This window comes from Oncorhynchus keta, chromosome 10 (genome assembly GCF_023373465.1).
Source record: "Oncorhynchus keta strain PuntledgeMale-10-30-2019 chromosome 10, Oket_V2, whole genome shotgun sequence".
NCBI lineage: Eukaryota > Metazoa > Chordata > Actinopteri > Salmoniformes > Salmonidae > Oncorhynchus > Oncorhynchus keta.
Genome location: NC_068430.1, coordinates 72,489,282 through 72,510,096, shown reverse-complemented (window position 1 = coordinate 72,510,096; position 20,815 = coordinate 72,489,282). Strand labels below are relative to the sequence as shown.

Here is a 20,815-nt window from a genome sequence, read left to right as displayed (position 1 = left end):
GTATGGCAGTCTGTTGCTTCTGCTGCTGGGGCATTGGAGCTGGATACCACACTAGCGGAGGATGCTTAGGATCAGCGTCCAGCTGCTTCTGCGTCGGAGCTGGATTCCACACTTGCTGAGGCATCTGTGGCATGCAATTGGTTGCTTCTGGTGCCGAGGCAAGGCAGTCAGTTGCTTCTGCGGCATTTGAGCTGGATAGCACACTTGCTGGGGTACGGTGGTCGGTTGCGCCTGCGGTAGAGGCGTGGAAGCCGGTTGCTTCTGCTGCTGGGGAAATTCAGCTGGATGCCACACTTGCTGATGTGTCTGCGACATGGCTGTCAGTGCAGCGACTTGTTGCTTCTGTACCATTTTAGCTGGATACCACACGTCGTGAGGCTGCTGCGGCATAAGAGCCGGTTGCTTCTGTGCCCGATGCCACACTTGCTGAAGCATGGCAGCCGGTTGCTTATGCTGCTGGGGCATTTGAGCGGATTGCCACAGTTGTGGTGGAATGGCGGTTGGTTCAATTTGCTGCTGAGGTTCAGTAGCTGGTTGCTTTTGCTGCAGAGGCATTTGAGCTGGATGCCACTCTTGCTGGGGCATGGCGGTCAGTTGCTTCTGGGGCATTTGAACTGGATACCTCACTTGCTGGGGTATGGTTGCCAGTTCCTGTTGCTGCTGGGGATTGTGCATTGGATGCCACACTTGCTGAGGTAACTGGGGCATGGTGGTCGGTTCAATTTGCTGCTGAGGTTCAGTGGCCAGTTGCTTCTGCAGCTGGGGCTTTTGAGCTGGAGACCACACTTCCTGAGCCAAGGTGGCCGGTTGCTTCTGCTGCTGGGGTTCAATGGTTTGTTGGTTCTGGGGCATTTGAGCTGGATACCACACTTGCGGAGGTTGGTGTATGGCATTCAGTTCCTTCTGCGGTAAAAGCATTAGGGCTGGTTGCTTCTGCTGCTGGGGAAATTGAGCTGGATGCCACTCTTGAGGCATGATGGTCAGTCCCTTCTGCCTCCGAGTTGCAGCTGCTTGTTGGTTCTGGACCATTTTAACTGGATACCACACGTCGTGAGGCTGCTGGGGAATAGGGGCAAGTTGCCACACTTGCTGAAGCTTGGCGGCCGGTTGCTTATGCTGCTGGGGAATTTGAGCGGGTTGCCACAGTTGTGGTGGAATGGCGGTCAGTTCCTTCTGCAGTTGACGCATAGGGACTGGTTGCTCCTGGGGAAATTTGGCTGGATGCCACTGAGGTTCAGCGGTTGGTTGCTTCTGGGGCATTTGAGCTACATGCCATAATTGCTGAGGCATGGTGGTCAGTTGGTGCTGTGGCATGGCAGTGTGTTGCTTCCGCTGCTGGGGCATTTGAGATGGATACCACACTTGCTGAGGCACGTCGGTCAGTTGCTTCTGTGGTAGAGGTGTGGAGGCCGGTTGCTTCTGCTGCTGGGGAAATTCAGCTGGATGCCACACTTGCTGATGCATCTGCAGCATGGTGGCCAGTTGCTGCTGCTGGGGCATTTGAGTTGGATGCCACTCTTGCTGGGGCATGGCGGTCGGTTGCTTCGGTGTTAGAGGCATGGAGGTCAGATACTTCTGGGGCATTTGAGCTGGATACCTCACTTGCTGGGGTATGGTGGCCAGTTCCTGTTGCTGCTGGGGACTGTGCACTGGATGCCACACTTGCTGAGGTAGCTGGGGCATGGCGGTCGGTTCAGTTTGCTGCTGAGGTTCAGCGGCCGGTTGCTTCTGCTGATGGGGAAACTCAGCTGGATGCCATTCTTGAGGCATGGTGGTCAGTCCCTTCTGCCTCCGAGTTGCAGCTGCTTGTTGGTTCTGGACCATTTTAACTGGATACCACACGTCGTGAGGCTGCTGGGGAATAGGGGCAAGTTGCCACACTTGCTGAAGCTTGGCGGCCGGTTGCTTATGCTGCTGGGGAATTTGAGCGGGTTGCCACAGTTGTGGTGGAATGGCGGTCAGTTCCTTCTGCAGTTGACGCATAGGGACTGGTTGCTCCTGGGGAAATTTGGCTGGATGCCACTGAGGTTCAGCGGTTGGTTGCTTCTGGGGCATTTGAGCTACATGCCATAATTGCTGAGGCATGGTGGTCAGTTGGTGCTGTGGCATGGCAGTGTGTTGCTTCCACTGCTGGGGCATTTGAGATGGATACCACACTTGCTGAGGCACGTCGGTCAGTTGCTTCTGCGGTAGAGGTGTGGAGGCCGGTTGCTTCTGCTGCTGGGGAAATTCAGCTGGATGCCACACTTGCTGATGCATCTGCAGCATGGTGGCCAGTTGCTGCTGCTGGGGCATTTGAGTTGGATGCCACTCTTGCTGGGGCATGGCGGTCGGTTGCTTCGGTGTTAGAGGCATGGAGGTCAGATACTTCTGGGGCATTTGAGCTGGATACCTCACTTGCTGGGGTATGGTGGCCAGTTCCTGTTGCTGCTGGGGACTGTGCACTGGATGCCACACTTGCTGAGGTAGCTGGGGCATGGCGGTCGGTTCAGTTTGCTGCTGAGGTTCAGCGGCCGGTTGCTTCTGCTGATGGGGAAACTCAGCTGGATGCCATTCTTGAGGCATGGTGGTCAGTCCCTTCTGCCTCCGAGTTGCAGCTGCTTGTTGGTTCTGGACCATTTTAACTGGATACCACACGTCGTGAGGCTGCTGGGGAATAGGGGCAGCGGTTGGTTGCTTTTGGGGCAGTTGCCACACTTGCTGAAGCTTATGCTGCTGGGGAAATTTGAGCTGGATGCCACACTTGGTTTGCTTATGCTGCTGGGGCATTTGAGGTGGCGTTGCTGCTGGGGAAATTTGCTGAGCCACAGTTGTGGTGGAATGGCGGTTTTAGTTCCTTCTGCAGTTGACACTTGCTGAAGCTAGTGGCTGGTTTGAGTGGATTGCTTCTCCTGGTAGAATAGTGGCTGGTTTCTGGAAGCCACAATTGCTGAGGTGGCTGGGGCATGGCGGTCGGTTCAATTTGCTGCTGAGGTTCAGTAGCTGGTTGCTTTTGCTCCTGAGGCATTTGGGCTGGATGCCATACTTGCGGGGGCATGGTGGCCTGTTTCTTCTGCGGTTGAGGCATTGGGGCTGGTTGCTTCTGCAGCATGGTGGCCAGTTGTTTCTGCTGCTGGGGCATTTGAGCTGGATGCCATACTTGCGGAGGCATGGCAGTCAGTTCCTTCTGCGGTAAAAGCATTAGGGCTGGTTGCCTCTGCTGATGGGGAAATTGAGCTGGATGCCACTCTTGAGGCATGGTGGTCAGTTCCTTCTGCCGCCGAGTTGCAGCTGCTTGTTGCTTCTGGACCATTTTAGCTGGATACCACACGTCATGAGGCTGCTGGGGGATGGGGGCCAGTTGCCACACTTGCTGAAGCTTGGCAGCCGGTTGCTTACGCTGCTGGGGCATTTGAGCGGATTGCCACAGTTGTGGTGGAATGGCGGTCAGTTCCTTCTGCAGTTGACGCATAGGGACTGGTTGCTCCTGGGGAAGTTTGGCTGGATGCCACTGAGGTTCAGCGGTTGGTTGCTTCTGGGGCATTTGAGCTGGATACCACACTTGCTGAGGTTGCTGGGGCATGGCGGTCAGTTCAATCTGCTCCTGAGGATCAGTGGCCAGTTGCTTCTGGGGCTTAGCTGGATACCACACTTGCTGGGGCATGGCAGTCAGTTGCTTCAGCAGCATTTGAGCTGGATTCAACACTTGCTGAGGTTGCTGGGTTATGGAGGCCGGTTCCATCTGCTGCTGAGGTTCAGTAGCCGGTTGCTTTTGCTGCTGGGGCAATTGAGCTGGATGCCACACTTGCTGGTGCAATTGAGCTGGATGCCACACTTGCTGGTGCATGGTGGCCGGTTGCTTCTGCTGCATTTGAGCTGGATACCATGCTTTCTGGGGCATAGCCGTTGGTTGTTTATGCAGTATAGGCATTGGAGACGGTTGCTTCTGAGGCATGGTGGTCAGTTCCGTCCGCTGCTGAGGACCAGTAGCTGGTTGCTTTTGCTGCTGGGGAATTTTAACTGTATACCACACTTGAGGTAGCTGGGGTATGGACGCCTGTTCCTTCTGATGCTGAAGTTCAGTAACTGGTTGCTTCTGGGGCATTTGAGCTGGATACAACACTGCTTGAGGCTGCTTAGGATAACTGGCCGGTAGAGTCTGCTGTTGGGTCATGGCGGCCGGTTGCTTTTCCTGCTGGGGCATTTGAGTTGGATACCACATTTTCTGAGGTGCCTGGGGCATGGGGGCCAGTAGCTTTTGCAGGATGGCTGCCAGATGTTTCTGTTGCTCTTCGGTCAGCTGCGCTTGCAATTGAGCTGTTGGAGAGTTGTAATTACCATATCCTTTAGACCTAAGTGAGCCTGTATAGAGCCTTGCTGCATCAGAATCTGGTGCAGGATACCCATCACCTAGGTTAGATAAAGAAAACATTAAAATGCCAGCCTTTGAAGTTATTGGTACCACAACTGTTACTTGAAATTAATGTGTAGAAACTCACTTGATGGAGAACAGGTTATCCCACCAATTAGCAGGCAACAAAGCCAAGAAACTCTTAAAAAAAAGAAAGTATGTTATAAACAAAGCTACCTGTAACACCTGAAGGACAAGGGAAACAAACTAGAGCAATACTTTTAAAAACCTACCTGAAAGCGATTCCAATCATCACTGCCATTTTGCTCCTCAAAAGCTCCCCAGTAATCAGAACTAATGGCTGGTATAAGCCCTAGCATAATATTCCTTATGCTCTTTTTTTGGTTGCTCCTCCTTTTAAACAAATCCCAGACCCTTCTAATGTCATTGGCTAATTAAGGACAGCTGTAAGCCCCTGAACTACATTTGATTCCTAATTCCAAATTGACCCCTAATTCCTACACCCTGGCCTAAACACTTCTGTGCATCAGAAATTATTGAATAGGTATAAGCAATATGGCAACAATTGCATCCAGCCAATCAGAAGGCAAGGTGATGCAATTACCATATTGCTATAACCTATCTGATCATTTCAAATGCCCAGTGACGAAGTGGTAGGTGTAGGGGCTAGGGGTTGATTTGGAATTCAGAAATGTACTCAGGTGTGGTTGATTCTCTAATTGAGTTCCTGACAGGTTTGACAGCCCTTACTCTAAAGCACGCTTCAAACTCATTACACGGAGGGCCGAGTGTCTGTGGGATTTTTGCTCCTTCCTTGTACTTGATTGCTGAATTAAGGCCACTAATTACTCCCCTCACCTACCGTAGTTGTCTAGGTCTTAATTGAAAGGAAAAAACAAAAACTTACAGACACTAGGCCCTCCATGGAATGAGTTTGACACTCCTGTTCTAAAGTAGGAAACACATTTTGTCTTGGCACTTCATTGATCGGTTTAAATTATTGCTTGTATGAAATTCACTTGGTTCATTTGAAGATTAGAGGCTAAATGAGCAGTTAGGCACCATTATTTTACACATGCCTTCTTTTAAACAGTGTGTTTCATTCAGCATAGCAACAGTAGATGGTTAACATGTTTCAGTTGCACATAGTGCCACATCTTGGACAAATTCTGAATTCAGACAGACGCCAATTAAACACTCACATTATGCAAACACTGCACACACATATGCTTTGATGATCTGAGTCTGAGGCAAACATATAGTAGGGCTCGTTTGAGTGGTAAGGCCAAAGCAACTGACTGTAGACCAAAGTTAAGAAGTAAAGTCAGGAGAGGTGCATCTGCGACAACCGGAATTTGGATACTGTCGTTTTCCAACAGCAAGACTCAGATCACCATGGCTGTGTTGCCATTGTTTATAAAAGGTTTCCTTTATAATGTAAAAAAACATGTCTCCAACACCCACTCACAAACTGAAATAATTTATGTTACATTAAACAATCAATAAATGAGAGAGAGAGCCTCAATCACATCATTCATTTATGCACTGTAGGCTACACATTAACTGCAGCAAATTGGTTCCTGTTTCAGTCATGTTCTTGCTCGCGTGGGTTAAACAAAATCAAATAATGATTGGGTGACAATAGAGACCCCACATCACAGGTGATGGCTGCAGAATGAAGTTGGTGAAGAGCAATTGCAGAAACTTGGAGATTCTGCAGATTTTTGTAAAGTTCATGCAGTCAACATATAGACTCACGGATAAATGTTTTATCCCCAGAACGCAAAACACTTTGAAAGGCGGTGACCAACAATTGTCACCGACTTGACAATAGTGATCAGCTCGAAGGTGCCCACTATGTCCATTAAATGTCTCCCTCATGTGGATGAAATAAAACACAAAAGACAACAACCCATCTCCTCATCCTCTGACCGTCTACCCTCCTTTGTGGAAGCTTTTTTTCCAATGTTGTCTCAACTTTGATTGCAGTACACATCCACAAACACATATACTCGAATGCAACTGATTAGATGGCTATGCATATATCTCCAGCCCCCTTAAATCAGCCAAAGTGTTTTCCCTATTCCGACTGATGTTTCCGCTTGCATTCCATCTCTGATAATTATACTTGATTCAAAGTCTGTGCCTTGAAAATTCCAATCTACTTTTCTTCTCCTGTTTCTTTCAGTACAGCAGGCAGACAATCTGTTCTTTATTCTGGTCTTTTATATTCACCCCGAGTGCTCCAATCCTTCTGCACGTTATTGTACGGCCCTTAATGTCTAGAAATCTGCACTAACTCCCCTCTTCCACTGCTGTAGGCTGGCCTACTGTAACTGGAAGGCAAATGTATGTCACTTAAATCAGACCGGGTTCAAATACTATTTAAAATATTTCTATTAATTTCACATACATTCAAAGTAAGTATTCTGAATCTTTTATTTGAAAAGATAAGTAGTTAAACGTTATGTATTTGGAAATACACTTGGAAAGTGTTTGAAAAACTCAAAATCACATACTATTTTACACTCTAATGTATTACATAGTATTTGAAAATAGTGTCAAATAATACCATTTGTATTATAACCCAGATATTATAACTCAGATACTGAAATACATATGTTTTTGAATACAGATCTGCATTTAAATGTAGCATTTGCATGAAAATACACAGATATATATTGTATTATACTGCATCACATTCCATTGTATTTGTTGCTTCTTTGCGATTGCATTTGAAATCCTCAACTGTTATTTTTCTGAAGACAGATTCCAATTCTTCTTTCTCTAGACCCTCCAGGCCCTATTAGTCTACTGAGGTCAGTCAGTTGCGATTGTAACCATCAGATCCAAAAGCTCAGTGGTGAGTAGCCACTGAGCTGTTGTCAACTTGCAGATGGCAGTCCTCACATAAAGACACACCATGCCCACCAGAGCACACACATAGCCTACATCAGATTCAGGCAGAAATCAATACGGACTCCAAAACAGACACAATTATTATTTACATTCATTAATTTGCTTGTTTTACAACTCAGTTTTAGGATCAGGTACTAGTGCCTGCTTCACCTCCTAAAATTAAGAAAAAAGTATTTGAGAAGCAATGTAGATAGATTATATAGAGGCAACTCAGTATAGTTCACTGCTGCTTTCTATATATTATCAAAGCCACTTAAACGTATACTGCTCCATAGACATGGGTTCAAAATTAATTTGTTTCTTTCAAATACTTCAAATACTTATCTATGTTACCCAACTAATTCTGATTCATCCCCAACAAATGTTCTGAGGTTGGCTCTCCATAGTGACAGGACAAATGCATTTCTCTGTGGCCTGAGATTTACCAGGGGCGTGAGGGCAATAAAAAAACATGTCTTCAGACCCACAGATCTCTTCTCTGTTGTGGTTGAGAGATAATCTGTAGGGTTGTGGTCTCCTGTATCCTGACCTGATCAAGATAGTCATGACACTGCTATCCCGGAACAGGCCCAGATCCCTGTGATTTGTGTGAAGAGAAGGTGGAGAAAACGGGGCCAGAGGCTGGACTGCCTTCTGAGAATTAGTAGGCGATCGAATAAACCCCCACATCCTTCCATTCTGCTAGCAAACATGCAATCTTTGGAAAATTAAATACATGACCTACGCGGAACATTAATTCAAAACTGTAATATCTTATGCTTCACAGAGTCGTGGTCGACGTTATCAACATGCAGCTGGCTATCCTCCAGGATAGAACAGCGGCGTCTGGTAAGACAAGGGGCGGTGGACTATGTATTTTTGTAAATAACAGCTGGTGCACGATATCTAAGGAATTCTCGAGCTATTGCCAGCTTGAGGTAGAATATCTCATGATAAGCTGTAGACCACACTATCTACCTGGAGAGTTTTCATCTGTATTTTTGTAGCTGTCTACATACCACCACAGACTGAGGTTGGCACTCAGACCGCATTGAATGAACTGTATTCTGCCATAAGCAAACAGGAAAACGCTCACCGGGAGACGGTGCTCCTTGTAGCCGGGGACTTGAATGTATGGAAACTAAAATACATCTTACAAATTTCTATCATAATATCTGACCATAATTTAATCCTCTCGATTCCTGCTTACAAGCAATAATTTAATCAGGAAACACCAGTGACTTGATCAATAAAAAAGTGGTCAGATGAAGCAGCAGCTAAGCTACAGGACTGTTTTGCTAGCACAGACTGGAATATATTCCGTGATTCCTCCGATGACATTGAGGAGTACACCACATCAGTCATTGGCTTCATCAATAAGTGCATCAATGACGTCGTCCCCACAGTGACCGTATGTACATACCCCAACCAGAAGCCATGGATTACAGGCAACATTTGCACTGAGCTAAAGGCTTGAGGTGTAAGCTTTCAGGAGCGGGACGCTAACCCGGAAGCTTATAAGAAATCCCGCTATGCACTCCGATGAACCATCAAACAGGCAATACAGGACTAAGATTGATCGTACTACACCGGCTCTGACACTCATCGGATGTGGCAGGGCTTGCGAACCTTACAGACTACAAAGGGAAGCACAGCAGAGAGCTGCCCAGTGACACGAGCCTACCAGATGAGCTAAACTACTTCTATGCTCGCTTGAGGCAAATAACACTGAAACATTCATGAGAGCAAAGCTGATCAGGAAGACTGTGTGATCACGCTCTCCGCAGCCGATGTGAGTAAGACCTTTAACGAGGTCAACATCCACAAGACCGCAGGGCTTGACAGATTACCAGGACGTGTACTGCGAGCAGGTGCTGACCAATTGGCAAGTGTCTTCACTGACATTTTTAACCTCCCTGTCTGAGTCTGTAATACCTACATGTTTTAAGCAGACCCCCATAGTCCCTGTGCTCAAGAACACTAAGGTAACCTGCCTAAATGACTACCGACCCGTAGCACTCACTTCTGTAGCTATGAAGTGCTTTGAAAGGCAGGTCATGGCTCACATCAACACCATTGTCCCAGCCACCCTAGACCCACTCCAATTTGCATACCGCCCGAACAGATCCACATATGATGCAATTTTATTGCACTCCACACTGCTATTATTTGACTAGAGCTCAGCATTCAACATCATAGTGCCCTCAAAGCTCATCAATAAGCGAAGGACCCTGGGACTAAACACCTCCCTCTGCAACTGGATCCTGGACTTCCTGACGGGGACGCCCCCAGGTGGTAAGTGTAGGGAATAACACATTCGCCACACTGAACCTCAACACAGGGGCCCCACCCCACAAGGGTGCGTGCTCAGTACCTTCCTGTACTCCCTGTTCACTTATGACTGCACGGCCAGGCACGTCTCCAACACCAGCATTAAGTTTGTCGACGACACAACAGTGGTCGGCCTGACCACCGACAACAACGAGACAGCCAATAGGGAGGAGATCAGAGACCTGGCCGTGTGGTGCAAGGGCAACAACCATTCCCTCAACGTGATCAAGACAAAGGAGTTGATTGTGGACGACAGGAAAGAGAGGACCGAGCATTCCCCATTCTCATCGACGGGGCTGTAGTGGAGCAGATCTTCATTGTAAAGGGTTTAAATGCATGCTTGTTCAATGAACCATAAACAATTAATGAACATGCACCTGTTGAACGGTCGTTAAGACACTAACAGCTTACAGACAGTAGGCAAATAAGGTCACAGTTATGAAAACGTAGGACACTAAAAGAGGCATTTCTACTGACTCTGAAAAACACCATGCCCAGGGTCCCTGGTCATCTGGATGAATGTGCCTTAGGCATGCTGCAAGGAGGCATGAGGACTGCAGATGGGGTCAGGGTGATAAATTGCCATGTCCGTACTGTGAGACACCTAAGACTGCACAACAGGGAGACAGGACAGACAGCTGATCATCTTTGCAGTGACAGACTACGTGTAACACCTGCACAGGATCGGCACATCTGAAGATAACACCTGCAGGATAGGTACGGGATGGCAAAAACTGCAGAGTTACACAGCTACTTGCCGCAGCTACTTGCCAAAAATTCCCCAACTTCTCCTTCACCCAAATCAAGATAGCAGATGTTCTGAATGAGCTGCAAAACCTGGACCCGTACAAATCAGCTGGCCTAGACAATCTGGACCCTCTAAAATTATCCGCCGCCCTTGTTGCAACCCCTATTACCAGTCTGTTCAACCTCTCTTTCGTATCATCCGAGATCCCTTAAGATTGGAAAGCTGCCGCGGTCATCCCGCTCTTCAAAGGGGATGACACTCCAGACCCAAACTGTTATAGATCTATATCCATTCAGCCCTGCCTTTCTAAATACTTCGAAAGCCAAGTTAATAAACAGATCTGACCATTTTGAATCCCACCCTACCTTCTCAGCTTTGCAATCCCATTTCCACGCTGGTCACAGGTGCACCTCAGCCACGCTCAAGGTACTAAACGATATCACTACCGCCATCGAGAAAAGACAGTATTGTGCAGCCGAATTCATCGACCTGGCCAAGGCTTTCGACTATGTCAATCACCGCATTCTTATCGGCAGACTCAACAGCCTTGGTTTCTCAAATGACTGCCTCGCCTGGTTCACCAACTACTTCTCAGACAAAGTTCAGTGTGTCAAATCGGAGGGCCTGTTGCCCAGACCTCTGGCAGTCTCTATGGGGGTACCACAGGGTTCAATTCTCGGGCAGACTCTTTTCTCTGTATATATCAACGATGTCGCTCTTGCTGAGGAATGGGGGCCAGTTGCTTCTGCTGCTGGGTGAATTTGGGCTGGATGCCTCACTTGCTAAGGCTTCTGTTGCATGGCAGTTGGTTGCTTCAGCTGCTGAGGCACAGCAGCTGGTTGCTTCACCGAAGATATCTGCGCTAGCCACCACACTTGCTGAGACATTGTAGCCGGTTCCTTTTGTTGCTGGGACACAAGAGACAGTTTAGTTTCTTTAACTAGGCAAGTCAGTTAAGAACAAATTCTTATTTACAGTGACCGGCTACTTGTAAAGCCCACCGGTCAAACCCTCCCCCTAACCCGGACGACGCTGGGCCAATTGTGCGCTGCCCCATGGGACTCCCGATCACAACCATTTGCGATACAGCCCTGATTGAACCCGGGTCTGTAGCGACGCCTCGAGCGCTGCGATGCAGTGCCTTAGACCGCTGCACCACTCGGGAGGGGAGGCCTTCTTGCTGGGGCATAGGAGCCGGTTCCTTTTGTTGCTTTAGAATAGGAGCTGGTGTCTTTTTATATCGATAAGTACCTAGGAACCAAGATAATTCAGCATAGTAAAATGCCATCATTTAATAAAGTTATTGGCACTATACAAAGTGTTATTTTTACTGAATTACTTTGTGCTATACAAACACACCTTTAGGTGGAGGATAGCAGGTTATCCCTCCAATTAACAGGCAACAAATCCAAGGAATATTACAAATGTTTTTATCCTAGTCAGTTAAAAACACAGCTACCTGTAAAACCTGGAAGAGGAAACCAACCACAGCGCGTAGTGAACATGGCTGAGGTGCACCCATGACCAGCTCTAAAAACAGATTGCATAGCGGAGAAGGTACGGTGGGATTCGAAATGGTCGGTAATCTGTTTGCTGACTTGGCTTTCAAAGACCTTAGATAGGCAGGGTAGGATAGATTTGTCTGTAGCAATTTGGGTCTAGAGGATCGTGGACCAATTCAGTGGTTTTATAGAGGTAAATCTAACTATCCATTGCACTGGGTGAGCTTAATCAAGTGCACTTTTTAATGCAGGCTAATGAAGTTCCTGCCAGGGGCTTTTGCAAGGGCAACCTCAGGGTCCGGTAGAAATGTGTTGTGCACAAAGGTTGCACACACATTGAGATCGTGTCCACAAATTCCATACTGTGACAAATTAAATGAAGTTGTCTGTTGACGTACGCTAGACAAGAGATTGTCCAACAGCAAAGTGTAACTTCTTGTAGAAAATTCAATGCATATACAATTTCATTCATGTTCATGAGTCTGGCCAAACAGAGTCAACAACAGGCAAATATGTCAAGTTGTCCGAAAGTCCTGGGTGACAACTTATGCTAGCTAAACTATGTTAGTGCCTACCAGCTTCCTCTTTGGAACTTAATGGATCCATTTAAGGGCCTAATTCTCATACTGCGCAGTTCGATTGCTAATTGGTTAAGAAAATGTGCATGTTTAAAGACTGTACAGAATATATTTGTTAATTGATCGGTTAAAGCGTTCCAGGCATTGTATAAATCAAATACACCGAATCCATTCCATAGGAGCCTGCGGTACAATAAATGGACTAGTAGGAATGGGCTACAGGTGAAGAGTATTGAGGCAGTCAAGGTAAAAGACCCATCAAAATCCAGTTGAAGCTAGAACATTTTGAATGGGCTGCGTCTCAATCCACTGCATCCGCCTGTCGCCCTCACGCACCTGCGGTGGACAGGGGCCGAGCTACAGTGGTGTTGGTCAGACACCCCAAAAATGCAGTCTCAAAAACATCTATAGCTTCAGAACGGTTTGGCCTACAAACTGATCATTATGGGAAATTGACTCCCAAACATAGTTACGTTTCCCTCTATGACCCCACAATTGTAAGACAGGTAACCCATACAAACAGAAGTATGGAGGTAGATGTGCCAACAGGGGTCGAAGCATCCAAAATAACATTTGAGTCAGCTAGATATGGAACAGACACTCCTAAACTGATTTGACTCTTTGCCATTTGTGGTATGGGCTATAGTATAAGGCCCAATGCAAGTTTGAAACCAAATGGTCACTCAATTCTAGTAGCTAAATGAGCCATGGTTTGACCATATAAAAACCATTCCCTATATGCTAGCTTACTGAGGTTGAAGACAGTCTCACTGTATACAATGCATGCCTACATCTAAAGTAAGAACATATGAAGAATGTCTGACAACTCACCCCTTAACAAATGTAGACCCAAGCTTTTATTTTGAACAACCAGTAGCAAAGGTAAAAGATTAGAAAACCAAAGAATTAACTGAGCAGTCATTTTTACTGCAGACTGCACACCACCTGTTCTCAATTAGCAAGCAATGGACACGAGAACCATTATTTCAAAGACACCAGGCATTTTGTAAAGTAGAACTGTTCATGTACTCCCTCACGCTTGAGTTGCATGAGCACCAGACACTTCCTGGTCGAAACAAAAGCAGAAAGAAATTAAGGGTCAGCAACACAGAATATTAAGTAACCAACGTCAAAAACAATTCTCACCATTAGCGTCTAGAGGATGAATCCATTACATTTTCCTGTTGAAAGATATGGTTAGTACAAAGGACTTCAAATTCAGAGAGCAAAGTTCAGAGCAGGTTAAAGTGAACCATTACCTTGCAGAATCCTTCACTAGTGATGGATATACACTTGGTGCACCAGTACGAACAAAACTGTCCTTGGGAGCATTTCCACTGTCAACAGGCATAGCCTCCCTAGGAGTGTAGCGGGTTAGGGAGAATACAGTCCTGCCATTCTCGTAGTGCGATTTGGAACTGTAGGAATAGATTGGGATGACACCCGACTGTTCAAAGATGCTGGCCTGAGTGCTACTAGAGTCACCATCTTCAGTGCTTTCGTAGTGATTCTGCTGAGACATTGGGGCCAGTTGCTTCTGGGGCATTTGTGCTACATGCCATAATTGCTGAGGCATGGGGGTCAGTTGGTGCTGTGGCATGGCAGTGTGTTGCTTCCGCTGCTGGGACATTTGAGCTGGATACCCCACTTGCTGGGGTATGGTGGCCGGTTCGTTCTGCTGCGGTTCAGCAGCCGGTTGCTTCTGCGGTATTTGAGCTGGTTGCCACTCTTGCTGAGGCACGTCGTTCAGTTGCTTCTGCGGTAGAGGCATGGAGGCCAGTTGCTGCCGTGACATTTGAGCTGGATACCACACTTGCTGGGGTACGGCGGTCGGTTGCTCCTGCGGTAGAGGCGTGGAGGCCGGTTGCTTCTGCTGCTGGGGAAATTCAGCTGGATGCCATACTTGCTGATGCGTATGCGGCATGGCGGTCACCGCAGCGACTTGCTTCTGGACCATTTTAGCTGGATACCACACGTCATGAGGCTGCTGGGGCATAGGGGCCAGTTGCTTCTGTGCCCGATGCCACACTTGCTGAAGCATGGCAGCCGGTTGCTTATGCTGCTTGGGCATTTGAGCGGATTGCCACAGTTGTGGTGGATTGGCGGTCAGTTCCTTCTGAGGTAGATGCATAGTGAATGGTTGCTTCTGCTCCTGGAGAAATTGATCTGGATGCCACACTTGCTGAGGTAGCTGGGGCATGGCGGTCGGTTCAATTTGCTGCTGAGGTTCAGCGGCCGGTAGCTTCTGCAGCTGGGGCTTTTGAGCTGGATACCATGTTTGCTGGGCCAAGGCGGTCGGTTGCTTCTGCTGCTGGGGTTCAGTGGTTGGTTGGTTCTGGGGAATTTTATCTGGATACCACACTTGCTGAGGTTGCTGGTGTACGGCGGTCAGTTCCTTCTGCTGCCGAGTTGCAGCTGCTTGTTGCTTCTGGACCATTTTAGCTGGATACCACACGTCATGAGGTTCAGTAGCTGGTTGCTTTTGCTGCTGAGGCATTTGAGCTGGATGCCATACTTGCGGGGGCATGGTGGCCTGTTGCTTCTGTGGTTGAGGCATTGGGGCTGGTTGCTTCTGCAGCATGGTGGCCAGTTGTTTTTGCTGCTGGGGCATTTGAGCTGGATGCCATACTTGCGGGGGCATGGTGGTCAGTTCCTTCTGCGGTAAAAGCATTAGGGCTGGTTGCTTCTGCTGCTGGGGAAATTGAGCTGGATGCCACTCTTGAGGCATGGTGGTCAGTTCCTTCTGCCGCAGAGTTGCAGCTGCTTGTTGCTTCTGGACCATTTTAGATGGATACCAAACATCATGAGGCTGCTGGGGAATGGGGGCCTGTTGCCACACTAGCTGAAGCTTGGCAGCCGGTTGCTTATGCTGCTGGGGAATTTGAGCGGGTTGCCACAGTTGTGGTGGAATGGCGGTCAGTTCCTTCTGCAGTTGACGCATAGGGACTGGTTGCTCCTGGATAAATTTGGCTGGATGCCACTGAGGTTCAGCGGTTGGTTGCTTTTGGGGCATTTTAGCTGGATACAACACTGCTTGAGGCTGCTTAGGATAACTGGCCGGTAGCGTCTGCTGTTGGGTCACGGTGGCCGGTTGCTTTTCCTGCTGGGGCATTTGAGTTGGATACCACATTTTCTGAGGTGCCTGGGGCATGGGGGCCAGTTGATTTTGCAGGATGGCTTCCAGATGTTTCTGTTGCTCTTCGGTCAGCTGCGCTTGCAATTGAGCTGTAGGAGAGTTGTAATTACCATATCCTTTTGACCTAAGTGGGCCTGTATAAAGCCTTGCTGCATCAGAATCTGGTGCAGGATACCCATCACCTAGGTTAGGTAGAGAAAAAAAGTAAAATGCCAGCCTTTGAAGTTATTGGTACCACAACTGTTACTTGAAATTAATGTGTAGAAACTCACTTGTAGAACAGGTTATCCCGCCAATTAGCAGGTAACAAAGCCAAGAAACTCTTTAAAAAAAAGAAAGTATGTTATAAACAAAGCTACCTGTAACACCTGAAGGACAAGGGAAACAAACTAGAGCAACACTTTTAAAAACCTACCTGAAAGCGATTCCAATCATCACTGCCATTTTGCTCCTCAAAAGCTCCCCAGTAATCAGAACTAATGGCTGGTATAAGCCCTAGCATAATATCCCTTATGCTCTTTTTTTTTTGGTTGCTCCTCCTTTTAAACAAATCCCAGACCCTTCTAATGTCATTGGCTAATTAAGGACAGCTGTAAGCCCCTGAACTACATTTGATTCCTAATTCCAAATTGACCCCTAAATCCTACACCCTGGCCTAAACACTTCTGTGCATCAGAAATTATTGAATAGGTATAAGCAATATGGCAACAATTGCATCCAGCCAATCAGAAGGCAAGGTGATGCAATTACCATATTGCTATAACCTATCTGATCATTTCAAATGCCCAGTGACGAAGTGGTAGGTGTAGGGGCTAGGGGTTGATTTGGAATTCAGAAATGTACTCAGGTGTGGTTGATTATCTAATTGAGTTCCTGACAGGTTTGACAGCCCTTACTCTAAAGCACGCTTCAAACTCATTACACGGAGGGCCGAGTGTCTGTGGGATTTTTGCTCCTTCCTTGTACTTGATTGCTGAATTAAGGCCACTAATTACTCCCCTTGTCTAGGTCTTAATTGAAAGGAAAAAACAAAAACTTACAGACACTAGGCCCTCCAGGAGAGGTGCATCTGCGACAACCGAACTCCGGATACTGTCGTTTTACAACAGCAAAGGCTCAGATCACCATGCCAGTGTTGCCATTGTTTATAAAAGGATTCCTTTATAATGTCAAAAAACATGTCTCCAACACCCACTCACAAACTGAAATAATTTATGTTACATTATACAATCAATAAATGAGAGAGAGAGCCTCAATCACATCAATAATTTATGCACTGTAGGCTACACATTAACTGCAGCAAATTGGTTCCTGTTTCAGTCATGTTCTTGTTCGCGTGGGTTAAACAAAATCAAATAATGATTGGGTGACAATAGAGACCCCACATGACAGGAGATGGCTGCAGGATGAAGTTGGTGAAGAGCAATTGCAGAAACTTGGAGATTCTGCAGATTTTTGTAAAGTTCATGCAGTCGACATATAGACTCACGGATAAATGTTTTATCCCCAGAACGCAAAACACTTTGAAAGGCGGTGACCAACAATTGTCACCGACTTGACAATAGTGATCAGCTCGAAGGTGCCCACTATGTCCATTAAATGTCTCCCTCATGTGGATGAAATAAAACACAAAAGACAACAACCCATCTCCTCATCCTCTGACCGTCTACCCTCCTTTGTGGAAGCTTTTTTCCAATGTTGTCTCAACTTTGATTGCAGTACACATCCACAAACACATATACTCGAATGCAACTGATTAGATGGCTATGCATATATCTCCAGCCCCTTAAATCAGCCAAAGTGTTTTCCCTATTCTGACTGATGTTTCCGCTTGCATTCCATCTCTGATAATTATACTTGATTCAAAGTCTGTGCCTTGAAAATTCCAATCTACTTTTCTTCTCCTGTTTCTTTCAGTACAGCAGGCAGACAATCTGTTCTTTATTCTGGTCTTTTATATTCACCCCGAGTGCTCCAATCCTTCTGCACGTTATTGTACGGCCCTTAATGTCTAGAAATCTGCACTAACTCCCCTCTTCCACTGCTGTAGGCTGGCCTACTGTAACTGGAAGGCAAATGTATGTCACTTAAATCAGACCGGGTTCAAATACTATTTAAAATATTTCTATTAATTTCACATACATTCAAAGTAAGTATTCTGATCTTTTATTTGAAAAGATAAGTAGTTAAATGTTATGTATTTGGAAATACACTTGGAAAGTGTTTGAAAAACTCAAAATCACATACTATTTTACACTCTAATGTATTACATAGTATTTGAAAATAGTGTCAAATAATACCATTTGTATTATAACCCAGATATTATAACTCAGATACTGAAATACATATGTTTTTGAATACAGATCTGCATTTAAATGTAGCATTTGCATGAAAATACACAGATATATATTGTATTATACTGCATCACATTCCATTGTATTTGTTGCTTCTTTGCGATTGCATTTGAAATCCTCAACTGTTATTTTTTCTGAAGACAGATTCCAATTCTTCTTTCTCTGTTAGACCCTCCAGGCCCTATTAGTCTACTGAGGTCAGTCAGTTGCGATTGTAACCATCAGATCCAAAAGCTCAGTGGTGAGTAGCCACTGAGCTGTTGTCAACTTGCAGATGGCAGTCCTCACATAAAGACACAACATGCCCACCAGAGCACACACATAGCCTACATCAGATTCAGGCAGAAATCAATACGGACTCCAAAACAGACACAATTATTATTTACATTCATTAATTTGCTTGTTTTACAACTCAGTTTTAGGATCAGGTACTAGTGCCTGCTTCACCTCCTAAAATTAAGAAAAAAGTATTTGAGAAGCAATGTAGATAGATTATATAGAGGCAACTCAGTATAGTTCACTGCTGCTTTCTATATATTATCAAAGCCACTTAAACTTATACTGCTCCATAGACATGGGTTCAAAATTACTTTGTTTCTTTCAAATACTTTTTTAGCTGCTCTTAATTGAGAGTTTATCTGTCACTCCGGGCAGGCTCAATCATCCCTCAAAGGCATTTGAAAGAAAACCAATGCTATTTGAACTCAGGTTTGTTTTCACCTCAGACCTTGAGATCGCCTCTTATGAGGGAGTGGAGATCTCTCCCTCGAGCATGAGCCATTTCATGGCTGACTCGCTGTCGTAAATGCCCAGAGATGTTTTTTTGGACTTCAGCCCGTTTACCAGCACAAACAGGAACTGAGACAAATAAATCATAGTTATGTTCAGTAGGGCACAGCGTCGCAAAACGTTCTGCAACCGAAACTAAAACTAAAATCAGTGTATTTTTGGGACGAGACCAATGTCAAAAGTAGTTCAATATATATACAATGCTCAAAAAAATAAAGGGAACACTAAAATAACACATCCTAGATCTGAATGAATGACATATTCTTCTTTTTCTTTACATAGTTGAATGTGCTGACAACAAAATCACACAAAAATGATCAATGGAAATCAAATTTATCAACCCATGGAGGTCTGGATTTGGAGTCACACTCAAAATGAAAGTGGAAAACCACACTACAGGCTGATCCAACTTTGATGTAATGTCTTTAAAAGAAGTCAAAATGAGGCTCAGTAGTGTGTGTGGCCTCCACGTGCCTGTATGACCACCCTACAACGCCTGGGCATGCTCCTGATGAGGTGGCGGGTGGTCTCCTGAGGGATCTCCTCCCAGACCTGGACTCAAGCATCCGCCAACTCCTAGACAGTCTGTGGTGCAATAGAGCGAGACATGATGTCCCAGATGTGCTAGCAGTTCCTGCAAGAGGAAGGCATTGATGCTATCTGGATGAATGTGCCTTAGGCCTGCTGCAAGGAGGCATGAGGACTGCAGATGGGGTCAGGGTGATAAATTGCCATGTCCATACTGTGAGACGCCTAAGACCGCACAACAGGAAGACAGGACAGACAGCTGATCGTCTTTGCAGTGACAGACCACGTGTAACAACACCTGCACAGGATCGGCACATCTGAACACTCTTTCTATGGCCTCCAACTGCTCTTAAATGCTAGTAAAACCAAATGAATGCTTTTCAACCGATCGTTGCCCGCACCCGCCCGACGAGCATCACTACTCTGGACGGTTCTGACTTAGAATATGTGGACAACTACAACTACCTAGGTGTCTGGCTCGGCTGTAAACTATCCTTCCAGAACTCTCCTTCCAGAATTTTGGATCTCCAATCCAAAATTAAATCTAGAATTGGCTTCCCATTTCGCAACAAAGCCTCTTTCACTCACGTCGCCAAACATACCCTCGTAAAACTGACTATCCTACTAATCCTCGACTTCAGCGATGTCATTTAGAAAATAGCTTCCAATACTCTACTCAGCAAACTGGATGCAGTCTATCACAGTGCCATCCGTTTTGTCACTAAAGCCCCTTATACCACCCACCACTGCAACCTGTATGCTCCAGTCGGCTGGCCCCCGCTACACATTCGTCGCCAGACCCTCTGGCTCCAGGCCATCTAGATGTCTATGCTCCGCCTTATCTCAGCTCAATGGTCACGAGAACAACACCCACCCGTAGCACACGTTCCAACAGGTATATCTCACTGATTATCCCCAAAGCCCACACCTCATTTGGCCACCTTTCCTTCCAGTTCTCTGCTGCCAATGACTGGAACGAATTGCAAAAATCACTGAAGATGGAGACTTATTATTTCCCTCACTAACTTTAAACATCAGCTATGTGAGCAGCTAATCGATCGCTGCAGGTGTACATAGCCCATATGTAAATAGCCCACCCAATCTACCTACCGCATCCCCATATTGTTTTTATTTTATTTTCTGCTCTTTTGCACACCAGTATTTCTACTTTCACATCACCATCTGGTCATCTATTACTCCAGTGTTAATGTGCTGAACTGTAATTACTTCGCTACTATGGCCTATTTATTGCCTTACCTCCCCACGCCATTTGCACACACTGTATATAGACTTTATTTTTTTACTATTGTGTTATTGACTGTACGCTTGTTTGTTCCATGTGTAACTCTGTGTTGTTTGTGTCGCACTGCTTTGCTTTATCTTGGCCAGGTCGCAGTTGTAAATGAGAGCTTGTTCTCAACTGGCTTACCTGGTTAAATAAAGGTGAAATACTTAAAAAATAAAAATAAACACCAGGAACGCACAATCCCTCCATCAGTGCTCAGACTGTCCGCAATAGGCTGAGAGAGGCTGGACTGAGGGCTTGTAGGCCTGTTGTAAGGCAGGTCCTCACCAGACATCACCGGCAACAACGTCGCCT

The 20,815-nt window shown here is 46.2% G+C and overlaps 2 protein-coding genes across 2 annotated transcripts; both read right to left on the bottom strand.

Annotated features, from left to right (window-relative positions):
* Window positions 1–2,752: 2,752 nt before the first annotated feature.
* LOC118371493 (uncharacterized) lies at window positions 2,753–4,740 on the bottom strand. Its single transcript, XM_052526076.1, has 3 exons — window positions 4,624–4,740; window positions 4,479–4,531; window positions 2,753–4,389 (listed from the first exon to the last, which is right to left on the bottom strand). The coding sequence occupies exons 1-3, from the start codon at window positions 4,650–4,652 to the stop codon at window positions 2,753–2,755; spliced, it is 1,719 nt and encodes a 572-aa protein (XP_052382036.1). The 5' UTR covers window positions 4,653–4,740.
* Window positions 4,741–13,242: 8,502 nt separating this feature from the next.
* Window positions 13,243–16,071, bottom strand: LOC127932322 (transcription factor SPT20 homolog). The gene is made up of 5 exons (XM_052527857.1): window positions 15,960–16,071; window positions 15,817–15,866; window positions 13,668–15,726; window positions 13,555–13,589; window positions 13,243–13,474 (listed from the first exon to the last, which is right to left on the bottom strand). Exons 1-4 carry the CDS (start codon window positions 15,986–15,988, stop codon window positions 13,580–13,582), a joined length of 2,148 nt encoding a protein of 715 aa, XP_052383817.1. The 5' UTR covers window positions 15,989–16,071; the 3' UTR covers window positions 13,243–13,474; window positions 13,555–13,579.
* Between the last annotated feature and the right edge of the window lie 4,744 nt (window positions 16,072–20,815).